Source organism: Molothrus ater, chromosome 10 (genome assembly GCF_012460135.2).
Source record: "Molothrus ater isolate BHLD 08-10-18 breed brown headed cowbird chromosome 10, BPBGC_Mater_1.1, whole genome shotgun sequence".
NCBI classification, from domain to species: domain Eukaryota; kingdom Metazoa; phylum Chordata; class Aves; order Passeriformes; family Icteridae; genus Molothrus; species Molothrus ater.
This window is the reverse complement of record NC_050487.2, coordinates 22,187,105-22,200,669: the sequence shown is the minus strand read 5'-3', so window position 1 is coordinate 22,200,669 and position 13,565 is coordinate 22,187,105. Positions and strand designations below refer to the sequence as shown.

At 44.0% G+C, this 13,565-nt stretch overlaps 1 protein-coding gene across 1 annotated transcript in view; it reads left to right on the top strand.

Moving 5' to 3' along the window:
- The window catches only part of LOC118690009 (multiple epidermal growth factor-like domains protein 6), a 191,533-nt gene that overhangs the window by 165,758 nt on the left and 12,210 nt on the right, over positions 1 to 13,565 (top strand). The window contains 8 exon segments of the mRNA XM_054515880.1: positions 536 to 664; positions 2,265 to 2,393; positions 2,937 to 3,062; positions 4,821 to 4,864; positions 4,866 to 4,950; positions 6,589 to 6,717; positions 7,765 to 7,896; positions 12,743 to 12,871. Of these exon segments, the coding sequence (XP_054371855.1) occupies positions 536 to 664; positions 2,265 to 2,393; positions 2,937 to 3,062; positions 4,821 to 4,864; positions 4,866 to 4,950; positions 6,589 to 6,717; positions 7,765 to 7,896; positions 12,743 to 12,871 (903 nt within the window).

Here is a 13,565-nt window from a genome sequence, read left to right as displayed (position 1 = left end):
ATAAGACACATTATCTCTAAACTGCAGGGTGTTGCAGAGCAGTTTCAGTTTATGTGACCTTAATTTGCAGATTTTTTTTAAATGCCTTTTGCAGTTTATGTGTTGGCTGCTATTGTAGACTTAGCAGTGCTGAGTTAACAGTAGAACTTGATGATCTTAAAGGTCTTTTCAAACCTAAATGATTCTATTATTGTTTCTAGAGTCAGACATGGTAATATATGGGGGTTTATATATAAATATATATTTCCAGGAATGGTGAAGTCACCATTCCTTGAAGTGTTCAAAAAGCAAGTAGACACAGCACTTTGTGATTTGGTTTAAGGATCATTATGGTATTTGGCCAAAGATTGGACTGACGATCTTGAATATCTTTTCCAACCTTAATATTCCATGGTTTTATATGGACTTAGGCACCCTTATGAAGTGAAAAGTGTCACTGGAGCACAGCTCCAACCTGTTTTCCCTAGCACTGTGTTGTGCTCTGTGCTTCCTTGGACACTTCCTGACGGGGTTTTATGGAATTCTGTCATTGCAGCCTGCCAGGAGAACAGCTATGGGCCGGGCTGCAGGAGCACTTGTCAGTGTCACAACGGAGCTCTCTGTCACCACGAAACCGGGACGTGCCTCTGTAGCCCGGGCTGGAAAGGAGCCACCTGCCAAGAAGGTACACTTGGAAATTCAAACCCCTGCCTCTGGATTTTAGCGGGGAAAAATAAAACCTGTGTTTGGGGAAAGTCCACTGGTATTTTAGCTCTCAGCTCGTTGCCCCGTGTTGTGGTTGGGTTTGGATCTGCGGTGACGTGAATTGGTCCATTAAATTAATCCGTGGCACTGTGTTGTAGGATCCCAGAGTGCACAGGGCAGAGGGGTGAAACAGCCATAAACTGGAAAGAGAGCTGATTTGGAAGGCTGATGAAGGGAGAAAAGGTCCATAAAACTCCCAATTATGATGCTGAAATGAAGCTCTGTTTCTTTTCTCTGGGCTGCTTTGCTGTCCAGTGCACCAGACTGATCCTCAGCATTACCTTGTGCTGTTCCAGACAGAGCCTAAATCCAGAACATGTGAAAGGCATTGAGCCTTCCAGCCTTGGCAATCAGAGCCATACATGAGGCTTAAGCACAAGCCCAGCTCCACAGAGTCTTAAGAAGAGGCTGGCAAAGAAAGGCTGCACTGTGGCTTGTACTGCACATCCTAATCCGTGCATCCCAGGCAGTAGGAAAAGTCTGTCCATCCCCATTGCAGAAGCTCCTTGTTCTGAGCCTTCCCCACAAGGTCCCTGGGGTGGCAGCAGTACCATGGAGCTTGGAATGCTGCTGTGAGTGCTCCTGGGTGAGCAGGAGTTTGGAGTCAGCACCTCCACTCAGACTCTGCCCTTCAGCATCCCAAGAGGATTGCTAGGGAAAGGGGATGAAAGCTGGCAGGGGTAGAGTAATATTTAAATTTAGCACATTCCCCTTTTAAAATGTGATATGAAGAGACCTTTTCATGAAGGATTTAAAAATTGGGAAGACACCAAACTGTTCTTGATGACATGTACCTAAATTTTTGTTTTGTCTGGAGGCCACAAATACAAAACCAAAATGAAAGTTACAAAAGCTGTTTCAAACTCAGCTTTTCTCTTCAAATACATGTATGGAGATTTCTTTTCTCTTTGAAGTGAGGAGGTAGAACAATTATGTGAGGCTTGAGGTGCCATCCTCTGGTTCCTGTGCTTTTCCAAAGTCAGATCTTGTCCCTGTTTCTGTCTTAAAGAGGTGTCACTCTAGCACATGGCAGAGCTGTGTGATGTTTTTCCAGAAAATTAGGTTCTATCCATAGAAGCTGGTTGTGATAGGAATTCATAGAATTCCCTAATTAAAATTAGGTAAATGGTGAAATGTCATCAGCCAGCTGTGGGCAGCAGGATCAGTTAGAGAAGGAGCTGTGATTTTAGGAGGACTGTACAAAGAAATTCTGAGAACAGGGAAATCAAGAACTGCACTCCCCAGTGTTGAGAAAGCTGGAAGGAACAAAAAAATGAGTTTTGTAGGTACAAACAGAAAGTCTCAAGGTTATTTGGTGAGTTACTAATTCATCCCCTACTTTTTCCAAGACCAGCTTTACAATGATCAGAGCAATTCCTTACTGGTTGCGTCTCCATTTCTGCTTGGTTGTACCTCCCACAGCACCTTCCAGAAGGGCTGTAAGGTGGGAGAGGTGGTGTTGAACCTGTGTCCTTCTCCTGCACCTCCTGATGGAAGGTTTTCCCTGTCTGCCCTTGCAGCCTGTCCCCCAGGGTGGTACGGAGCAAACTGCCTGCAGCGCTGCCTGTGCCACGGCCAGGCCACCTGTGACCCTGGGAGCGGCGAGTGCCAGTGTCCCCAGGGCTGGACAGGGACAGCCTGTGAGCTGGGTGAGTGCCAGTGTCCCCAGGGCTGGACAGGGACAGCCTGTGAGCTGGGTGAGTGCCACCACCCCCCACAGCCCTCCAGCACCTCGGTTCAGTCACTCTGGAAAGAAGTTCAGTTGTGCTGAGGTCTGGTTTGAGATGAGCCGGAGGAAAAAGGATGGAAAACAGCAGGTGGGGAGAAGCTAAAAAAAAAAAAATGGGGTTATTTATTCAGAAATGGGAAGGCTGAGGGGAGATGTGATATTGGAACTTGAACATATCCATGGTGCTGGAAACTTGCTAGGCAGAGGAGAGGAATAATCTGTTCTTTGTCCCTTGGGAACAGGGAAGACAGGTAATGAGCTCCATTTAAGGAGAAAGAAAGAAATCCTTTAAGAGGAAAATGGTGTATTTCTAGAGAATTTTGCCAAAGGAGGCTCCAAAATTTCCTTCACTGAAGGTTTTTAGGCCCAGTTTAGGTGGCTCATCATATTGCAGAGGCATGAGGGAGTTCCTGCTGGGGTTGCTCCAGGCTGGCCCCCCATCATCCTCTCCCTCCTGTTTCAGAGTGTGGGGATGGGCAGTTTGGAGAGGGCTGTGAGCAGAACTGCAGCTGCCACCACGGGGTGTGTGACCAGCCCTCAGGGAAGTGCCTCTGCCATGCTGGCTGGACCGGGGACCGCTGTGATGTTGGTAAGGGCAGCTCCTTCTGCAAATCCTTCATTTGAACCATCAGCCATTTCTGCCAGTTTTCTATTTTTTATCTTAAATTTCCAGTATTCTGCAGGCCAGGATTTATGCCCTCTCACCCCATCTCAGACCCACAGGGGGTCTCTGCCCAACCATGCTCTTTTTGAAATCATTTTATCTCCTACCTCTGTTCCCTGCCTGCTAAGAAAATGAAGGTATTTCTCTACCTTACACACACAAGGAAGAACACATGGAAGGGAGGGAGTTTTAAGGGGAATTTGCCAGATCAGCCACTTGCTGCTGAGTCTCTGTGGGTCATTGATGGGAGCTCAGCAAACTGGACTGGGATGGTTCAGTCAGTTCAGATCTGGCACACAACCCAGATTTGACACAGCTGTTTGGCATGCTTAGAACCATCTGAATCCCTGAAATAGGGATTAAATCTCAGACACAGGTGACTTAAAACATGCTTCCACTCAGCCACTGAGATGCTGTGCTTTTAGCAAGCCACAAGAAGCTTTCTGAGGTTTTCCAAAGCCTCATCCACCAGTGTGACCTGTAAACCCTTCTCAGTGCCCACCTCCCTTTCTCTGTGGTCACTTTGCAGGGACCTGGGAGGTGGAAGCAGTTCATGGGCACAGTTCCCAGTGCTCAAACGGCTGTACCTGTGTGCAGAGTTGTGTCAAAGCAAACAGCATCACCCTCTCCATGGACCTGTCTGATTTGCAGTCCAGGCTGTGACTCATTCTTTGCAAACTTTCCTGTGCACACTCACTAGCAGCCAGCATTAAACGCTTCTAAGATTTTTAAGATCTTCACTGATGTTTTCTGGCCATGCAGTCTGCTAAACATCCTCCTGAGCAGGAGCTCAGGCAGGGAGGATCCTGGCAGTGGAGGCAGGCTGCTCTCCAGGCAGCAGGTTGCAGGAAGCAGGACTGCTGTATGACTGACCAATGTGATTAGGCATAAGCCATTTATTGTTTACATTATACCCTATGTATACATTCTACAAACTACTGCACGTGCTAATTACATGCTTCTTGATTGGTGCTTCTATCTTGTCCATGTGTTCTGCATGCACTTCTCAGAGTATTGGTTACAGTCCAGGTGGTTCACAGCCCTCTGTTATCTAGTTCTTGAGGTCTTGGTGTTCTGTTTCTCAGCCTCTTCTTCCTTAATTTAGCAGAATTTATGTCTTGGTAACTATTGTATTTGCAGGGTGCCCCAACGAAGGGAGGAGTGATGAATGTGACTCCATGTTCTCAGAAGGCTAATTTATTACTTTATGATGCTATATTATACTAAAGAATGCTATACTAAACCATACTAAAGAATACAGAGAGGATACTTACAGAAGGCTAACAAGATAATAATGAAAACTCGTGACTCTTTCCAGAGCCCTGACACAGCTTGGCACTGATTGGCCAAAGAGTGAAAACAACCCACAGCAAAAACCAATAAAACAATCACCTGTGGTAAACAATCTCCAAACACATTCCAAAGGAGCAAAAGACAGGAGAAGCAAATCAGATAATTATTGTTTTCTTTTTTTTTTTCTCTGAGGCTTCTCAGCTTCCCAGGAGAAAAATCCTGGGCAAAGGGATTTTTCCAGGAAATGTGAATGCCACAGGTAACCTTGACAAAGTCCTGAGGGTGCTGATAAGAATAACTAGAAGCAGCCTGGCTGCTGCACGCTGTGGCCTGAACCTGGCAGATCAATGCCACAGCAGGTAGAACATTGCTGTCTCTGCTTGCCCCCAGGCTGCCGCCCGGGGTTTTTCGGCGAGCGCTGCGAGGAGCGGTGCTGACTGCGCCCACAGCAGGTCCTGCCACCCCCAGACTGGAGCCTGCCACTGCGAGAGGGGGTGGCGAGGGAGGCACTGTGACAAACGTGAGTGATGAGGGGACAGCTCAGCTCGGGGTGCACGTCCCCCCAAACCCAGAGCTCTCAGCTGTGGCTGGGTATTGTCACACCCTCGTTCCACGCGGTGGGGCTGGAGGTGCTTGCAGCGGTGGGTGCATGGAGGGGGTGGCTGTGGAGTTTTTGTGGGTTTTTTGGTAAGGTTGGGAGGCATTAAATGTGTGAGATGGTATTTCTTCTTTGGATTTAGATGTTTGTTATTTTTTTATTTACATTATAGTTTTACAAACCATGAGTTTTATGGTATTTTATTTTACAAATTAAAAATGGACTTGTATTTTCTTAAGTGAAGTTTTTTAAGGGTAAACTGTCTCATTAAGAAATTATGCTTAAATTATTTCTTTTAACTTAATAACTAACTACTTGTTGTTTGTAATGTGCACTTTTTTATCTAATTACACAATACCACCCAAACCCATGAAGAAGAAGGTGAAGAAGGAGGACTAGCTTCTGCCCTAAAACCTCTATCTTGCTTTATATTTATTACTATACATTGTTAATTTAGGTCCACCAACGAGGGGAGAGAATGATGTATTTGACTCTATCTTATTAGATAGCTAATTTATTACTTTATTATACTATATTATATTAAATAATATTATACTGTACAATACTCAAGTATACAAAACAGATACTTGCTGAATGCTAAAAAGATAATAATAATGAAAACTCATTACTCTTTCCAGAGTCCCGACACAGCTTGGCTCTAATCGGGCAATGATTTAAAACAACTCACACCAGAGTCCAATCAGGCAATCACCTTGGGTAAAACAATCTCCAAACACATTCCACATGAGCAAAACACAGGAGAAGCAAATGAGATAAGAATCGTTTTCCTTTTCTCTGAGGCTTCTGTCTGCCTTTCATCTTCTCAAGAGAAAAACCCTGAGCAAAAAGAATGTAAATGCCACAACTATATTCTAAATATATAAGTTTTATATATAGATGTCACTATAGAGAGCGACATGGTGAAAAGCACCAAGACTCCATCAGAAAGGTGTATAAGAGAGATTTATCATAGCAATATATTGCTTTTATAGTTTTTCAAGATATTTACATTTACTTAACAGACACATTCACTGCCCATTGGTCATAAGAAAGAAACAAAGTTCTCAATAGGTGAACAGGGAGCCACATCATTCTGTGAGCCAGCTAAAGTCCGTATCTTAACTTTCTTCCATCACGTGGTCATGGGGATAGCCTTGGTGTCTTCCTCAAGATAGGTACAGGGCTTTCCTTATCTTCAGGAAGCCATCACTGGCTCACAAGATCAGCACAAAATGCCTTTCCTTCATATAGATATATATATAAAAATATATATTCTATATATACTGTATTCTAAATATATTTGATACTATATGTTACTGTATTCTAAAACTTTATCTCTTAAGGTTTCCACCCTGTGATATCACACACTTCTGTTCAAATTACACACTCACAATCCCAGTTCCATCATTCCGTTTTGGAAGCCTTCCCCACAGCCTCAGGTCAAACGCAAAGCGTTCCCTTGGCAGTCGGGGCAGAAAGTGTGAGATTCTCAGTGAGCAGGGTTGCAGCAGGTGGGTTTGTCCCCTCTGCTGGCCCTGACGGGGTTGGTGTCCCCTGCAGCCTGCCTGCCGGGCCGGTACGGCGCGGGGTGCGCGCGGCGCTGCCGCTGCCCCGCAGGACGGCCCTGCCACCACCTGACGGGTGCCTGCGGATGTCCCCCAGGAGCCACGGGCCACGGCTGCCACAAGGGTGAGTTCCTTGGCACAGCACAACTGCTTCCCTTGTCAGCTCCTTCATAATCTATTTATTGAATCAGAATGTGGTGGTGTGGTGCCTGAAGAGGGAGGAGACAGCAACGTGACGGGAGGGGAGATGGCCAAGAGTGCTTGTCCCTTGCCCAGGTGGTTTGGCCAGCTCTGAGCTCTGTTTGGGCTGCTGGGGCTTGCCCTGCAGCTGTTGGGCTGGCAGGGAGCAGCCAGGGCCTGAACTGGCCCCAAATAGGCTGAGAATGTGCCAGTGGAGCCCTGTCCTGCCCACAGCCAGTAAAGCAGCATCTCAGCTGTCCCTGTCCTAGGCTATCTATTCCTGCTCTCAGAGCTCATGGAAAGGACATTTTCTGCTTTCTTAGCATGGAGTTTGGTCCCCCAAAGCTGTATGTAAAAGCAGGCTCCTGTTTTGACCCCAGCTGCCGCACCCTGATTTTGTTCCTCCCTACAAAACTCTGCCTGAGCCCTGTTTTAGCTGAAGGAGAGCCAGCGGTAAATAAGAATTGAAAGGACTGACATTGGTGTCCATTATCCTCCACCAGAGGACTCTAAATGCTGACCCACAACCAGGGCAGCTTAATGGAAATGAGATGTAAGAATTAAATGTGGAAGGTCCAAAACCTGTAGGCAATGTGGCTGTCAGCAGGCAGAATGAAACCTGTTGATGTTTCAGCAGCTTTGCAAGTTTAAACTCTCTGCAAAAGGTAGAATGTCTTTATCCACATGCCTGGTCCCTTGGGAGTTATGCAGTTATTTTAGTCAATTTCACCTGACATTTCCCTATGATTTTTTTTCTAGTGACAAGAAAATTGTATCTGGCCCTTGACAGTTGGGCACAAATTGACTGAACAAAACAAAATCAAGCATTCAAGTAACCCCCAAGTAAATATAATAAATCCAAAGTCCCGGAGGAGAGCGTCATTCCGTAGGCAGGGATTTTATTTAATAAATTTCAGCCCTGCTCTTTGTTTGAGCACTATATTTACCAAGACAAATTTAATTTATTGGTTTGCATTTCTTCTTCCCAAAGCTTGTCCAGCGGGCACGTATGGGCAGGACTGTCAGGGAGTGTGCCAGTGCTCTGCTGAGAATCAGGAATGTCACCCTGTCACCGGCCACTGCTCCTGCAGCCCGGGCTACCATGGAGCCCACTGCCACCTCCGTGAGTATATTTGGGGGTTTCTGCCTTCCTGACAGAGAACTGAGTCTTGCAGGAGCATCTGCTGGAGCTTTGGGGTCATCTGTGTCAGTACAGTGGTGACTGAGAGAAGTAGAGGCTAACTATAGTATAAAAGTTACAGTATTACAAATAAATTATAGTATAGGAAGTAATAGGGTGTTTTAATTTACACTAAAGAAAGTAGTTGTATTATTGCAAGGAATTAATTTTAATTTTTTTTTAATTTAAAAAAATTCTAAAAAAATTAATGAATAATGTTAGTTCAAAAACATAATTAATTCAATCCTTCAAATTAATTTTTAAGCCCACCAGATTTACCAGCTAAATTCTTCCCAATCTCATGCCATGCTAAAGAATGTAAAGATCGTTCTCTGCATTGCATGTCTCAGCTACACCTGGATTTTGTGCAGCTCTCTCATTTCCAAATACCAAGTCCAAAATACTTCCCGAAATCTCTGTGTGCTCAAGTAAGGACAAATGGTTATGAGAAAACAACAAGCTGAAATTGGCAATAAATCCAAGTGATTCATAAAGTCCTCTCAGTTACAGAGCCTTCTGAGGAACAATCAAATTAAACCAACTGTTTCTCTGGATTGAAAAACGGTGACTAGTGTAGAGGACAAAATGCCAATTGGCCCAATGCTCCATCATAAAAAATATTCCCAGATCCACATGGCTCATGCTGGTATTTTAGGACATCTGTAAAGTTGTTTTTGGTGGAATGTGGCAACTGATAAGAAACACATACCAAAGCAGCCAATAAAGGAGACAGTTAATTACCTTTTTATTTACAACTTTAATTTTAGTTTTACTCCACGGGTTGTAGTAGTCTCATTTAGAGGAGAGAAAAAAAGGGAAAAAAAAGATAGAGCTGTTGTCTTTCTTGCTCAATTTTTCTCTCTTTGGTGAGTGCTGATTTCCCTTTCTTGGGAATCCAGCACAGCTCTGTTTGGCTTAATTACCTTTGGGGTGGCAAAAGCCAGCTGTCACATGCACAGCTCTAGTAAGGGTTAAACCACTGTTTTTATTCCTTGAGCAGAAATAGGGGAGAGACTTGATTTTGAGATGGGCCTTTGTATTGCCATCACGTCATCACAAGTTATTCTTTAAAATATAGATTATAAATAAAATACAAAGGATTGATTCTGTCCTCCTCTGTGCATCAGTTTTTGCTGTAAGTGAGATCGAAACCTGGCCTTCAACACTGGGGCTGGAGCCATCTGAATCCATTATACATTAGATTATAATAAATGTTGTAGTAAAGCAGTAGTGGAGATCAACTATTTAACAGGATCATTTTAAAAGATTTAATCATGGTCAGCCTGTTACCTTTATGTAGCAATTTCTCAGTAGTCATTACCTGTGTGTAGCACTAAATCTCCCATTACAGTAAACATCCTCAAACTTAATTAGATACTTCAGGTTTTATTTCAGAATTTTAAAATTTAATGCTTAAACAATTACACCGAAGTTCTGATAGAAAAGATATAAAAAGACTCATTGCAAAATAAAATGAATTTTGCTGCATTCAGGGGGGATTTTTGCCATGGATTTCTTTGTAGCTGGGATTAAGCCTAAAGCATATGAGATTTGAGATTTCATGGTGTTTTGTACTCTGAAAAATGTGCAGCAAATTCTTAAACACGGGTTTGCTAGATATTTATTGGAGAAATAATGAAATTATGGAAGATCACAGAAAAATACTCATCTATGTTGGTGTTGTTCCTGTCGTCCCCTGTGCCACTCATAGACAGACACAAAAATAAGAAGGAAAACAGTTAATTGTGGGTTATTTTAAGTTCAGGTCAGTGGAGGGAGAGATTGTGGGCCTGATTCTGAAGTGCCTGACTGAAAACCAAGGATGGCTGGTGTGACTTTGGTGGGAATACTCCAAGCTCCTGCTGTCCTCCCTGCAGGGAAAGCTGGGGCTGCTCCAGGGTGAAGAAGCTCTCGATGGAATATTAAACCAGCACAGGGAGCCGCTCCCAAACGGGCTCTGGTCCAGTCAACATGTGGTTGGATGCTGCTGGAAACAGTTTCTGGCAACTGTTGCTGTATTTATGAAAAAAAGGTTCAAGAAAGTATCTATAAAAGGTGTAGCTGGCTGGGAAGTCAAATTTCCAGGAGCCAAGAGCAACGGGGCTTTCATGTTCACAAATTTTGGAGTGAGGAGCTGAAAAAGTCTCTTGGCATGGTGCAGAGGAAGCAGCCAAACTAGCAATAAGGTTCCCATCACTTGTCCATAACTTGGTGGATGGGCAGATCTACATGTTAAAAGGAGTAAAAAGCAATAAGTGGTGGTGAAATTATTTTTTTTAAAAAAAGCATGGTATGTTTCTGTGACATTGACTGGGCTGGGAGTACCCAGAGCCAGAAAGATCTCACCAGCTTCACCCTGAAAGTGACAGGATGTGTCAGAAGGGATTATTTGACAATGTGATTTAATAGCATTGGTCACAAAACCTCAGTGTGTGCAATTGCTATGGAAAGATTTAGGAGCTCTTGGTCATGACAAACCCACTCAAAGCAGAAGGAAAATCAGGAAATGAGGTGGAAATCTGGCTGCCACTCTTTTGTTCGCAGAAAAAACATAAGTTAGAAGCACAGGAAACTGTTAAATTAGAAAATGTCTTTATGAGATAACTGGTGGTGCAAGAATAGCCCTCTTTGCAAAGGCAGAGCCTACTGAAATGGTGGGACATGGTGCAAATTGCCCTCGTTATCTGCCTCAAAATTCTTCTGCAAAGTACTAACAGATGAGGTGGCCTTGTTATTGAGCATGTGCACAGTGCAGCAGCTGAACATGCCCTGCATGTGCTGCTCCTTCTCGAGCCAAAATACAGGAAATACTGCAAGGACAGAGAATTTGGGAAGGAGGAATTACTGCATCCTGTTCATGGAGCAGCTCCTGCTAGCCTTGAGCTAAGGAATAGCTCTGAAAGCTTTGACATGGAGAAGCAGCATCTTTTGCAGCAGAATTTTTTTAAAAAAGGAGAAAATCCAAATGATGACCAAAAGGAAGAAAAGAGAAACTCACATAGAGTAATTAAATAATTGTATCTGGATGAGTCCTTAACTTCAAGTCCTGATGGGAATGAAGGGGGCGTTGCAGGGCTCACTCCTTGATGCCAGGGCTTGCACATGAAACAGATTTTGCGTCCTGGCAGATGGAAGCACTGATGACAGAGCATTCATTGAGCAGAATCTGTGTTTGGGAAGGGCTGGGGAGAGTATCTGCACGTCATAAAAGCGTGTATCTGCTTAGTCCTGAAGATCTGCTATCCTGGTTTGAGCAGAAGCCAACGTTCAGTTTTATTTTAAAAGGCACCTCTTCAAAGCTTCCCCATAAGCTCTGCCTCACTATTGAATAGTTCAGAAAAGCCAGAGATTTCTCCAGCCACTCAGGCCCTGCTTTCGTGTCTTTAGGAAAGACATGAAGTTATTTATGCACAGATTGCAAGGGATCTGTTGCTTGGAGACGTGAGCAAATATATTTTCAACCAGGTTTCTAAAGTAGCCACAGACTTTCCTTCTGCCAGGGAAGAGAAGGAAGGGGTGAGCAAAAAAATGGCATTTGGAGGTAGTAGCACAAGTGGAACTGTTGGATGAAGATCATGCTGCTTGAGCACCAGCTACTCCTTCTTCTACTACACAGGAAAATTAGGAGAATAATTTCTGGAGTTCAGAGGTGGCTGAAGATTCACTGGAGGTTCACTGGTGCCTGTGCCCAGCTCTTCCCCTCAGTTCCAGCCTCCATCACTAAAGATCATCCAGAAGACGTAAACTAAGCGTGGAAAATGCATTTACATCTTCCTGATCTTTTGTTCAATTCTCCTTGAATTACTTTAGCTGTCCAAAAAGTAACCAGAAATCCTCACTACCCCTGGAAAACCTCTCCACAGACAGTTTGTTGCCATGTAACACTGGCTCAGCAATCCATCCAGGTGTGGTGATTCTTGTGGTTCTTTACAAAATACGGCTGCTTTTTTTTTTCCTCAGAGAATTTTCTGGCTTTGCATTTAAATAATGTTCCTCAAGTATCTGTCTTCTGAGGAGGTGTCTTCTGAAATTCTGTGGACATTTTCATGGTCTTCCATCCACAAGGTTGGAAGGGAACTTAAAGCCCATCCAGTTCCAGGATGCCCTGCCATGGGCAGGGGCACCTTCCATTATCTCAGGTTGCTCCAAGCCCTGTCCAGCCTGGCCTTGGACATTTCCAGGGATGGGGAATCCACAACCTCTCAGGGCAGCCACTAACAATGCCAGCTCCAGTTTGCAGGGAAGGAGTAGATTATAGAGGAAACAAACTTTCTCCAACTTACACATTTTAAGAAGACATGACCTACCCTATATCCATGAAACAGCTGCTAAAAGAGGCAGAAATGGCTCACAGCTTCTCACTGACTTGGACAAACCAGGTGGCTGCTGCCCAAAGGAAGAGGGAGAATTACCCATCTCTCCTGTGTAGGAGGGAAAGAGGGAATATATTCATTTGGAACAGAAATCCCAAGAGGAAAACCTCTGTAGAATGGGGCTTGCTTTTCTCACTACTGTCACATAAGGGGAATGGGAGAGCACAGAGCCAGGAGCAGCAGTACTCAGTCCAGCTCTGCAGGATTTGACAGTGCAATCAGAGCTGTCCCAAGGGCACTTTGTCCGAGGGAGCCACCTTCTCCTCAATGCCTACTACTGGCCCTCTGGAAGTGAATAACATTGGAAAACGAAAATCAAACTTTGATTGAAAGCAGCAAAGTGCATAAGACATGAAATGCAACAGGCCCAGTAGCAACCTAACCTAATTGCTGGGTATTTTTTTCTTTTAAAACAGAGTGTCCAGAAGGTACTTATGGTTCAAACTGCCAAAATCTCTGTAAATGCATGAATGGAGGCCGCTGTGACCCCGCGTCAGGAACTTGTGATTGTGCTCCCGGTTTCATCGGAGCCAACTGCACCAAAAGTAAGCCAACATTCATGTTCTGCTTCTGTCAAAACACAGCAAAGAGAATCATTTGCATAAGAGCTTGTCTGAAGAAAAGCAGACAGATCCCAGCTACCTCTTCCTTGAATTGTAAATCAGGATTCCAGCTTTGTAAAAAAATCTCTTGCAAAATATTTTCCCTCACTCCTGCATGCATAGAAGCAAGGACACTTACCCCAGGATTGCAACCTGCTTGCCCAAGTTTATTTCTAGAACCAGCTCAGCATGAATTGCTCAAGTTCCTTCTTCCTGTCCAAAATTTCGAGGTTGAGAAATTATCTCAATATTTTGCTTCACACTATGGTGCCATTAGTTTCAATAAATGGGAAAAAGATCAAGTTTTGTCATGGCAAAACTGGTAAAGACACCATGGCAACCCTACTGTTACTTCTCTGTTTCACAGCTAAATGCTGTGGCTGAGTTTCTGTGCTGCTTCCAAAGCTCTGGTCTCTGTGAAGTTCTCTTCAGCTTATTCATAGAGAGGCAATGTTTGAATGTTTGGCTGCCCATAGCTTTGCACTTCATTGCTGGGCAGCATCAGTATTAAGGAAGAAAAGATGTTTTAAGCTGGAAGGATGAGCAGCTGATATTTCTGTAATTCACTCTTCAGATAGGAAAGACAGTAAATATTCCATGTGAAATCGTGGACTATATTTATAATCACAAGTTTATT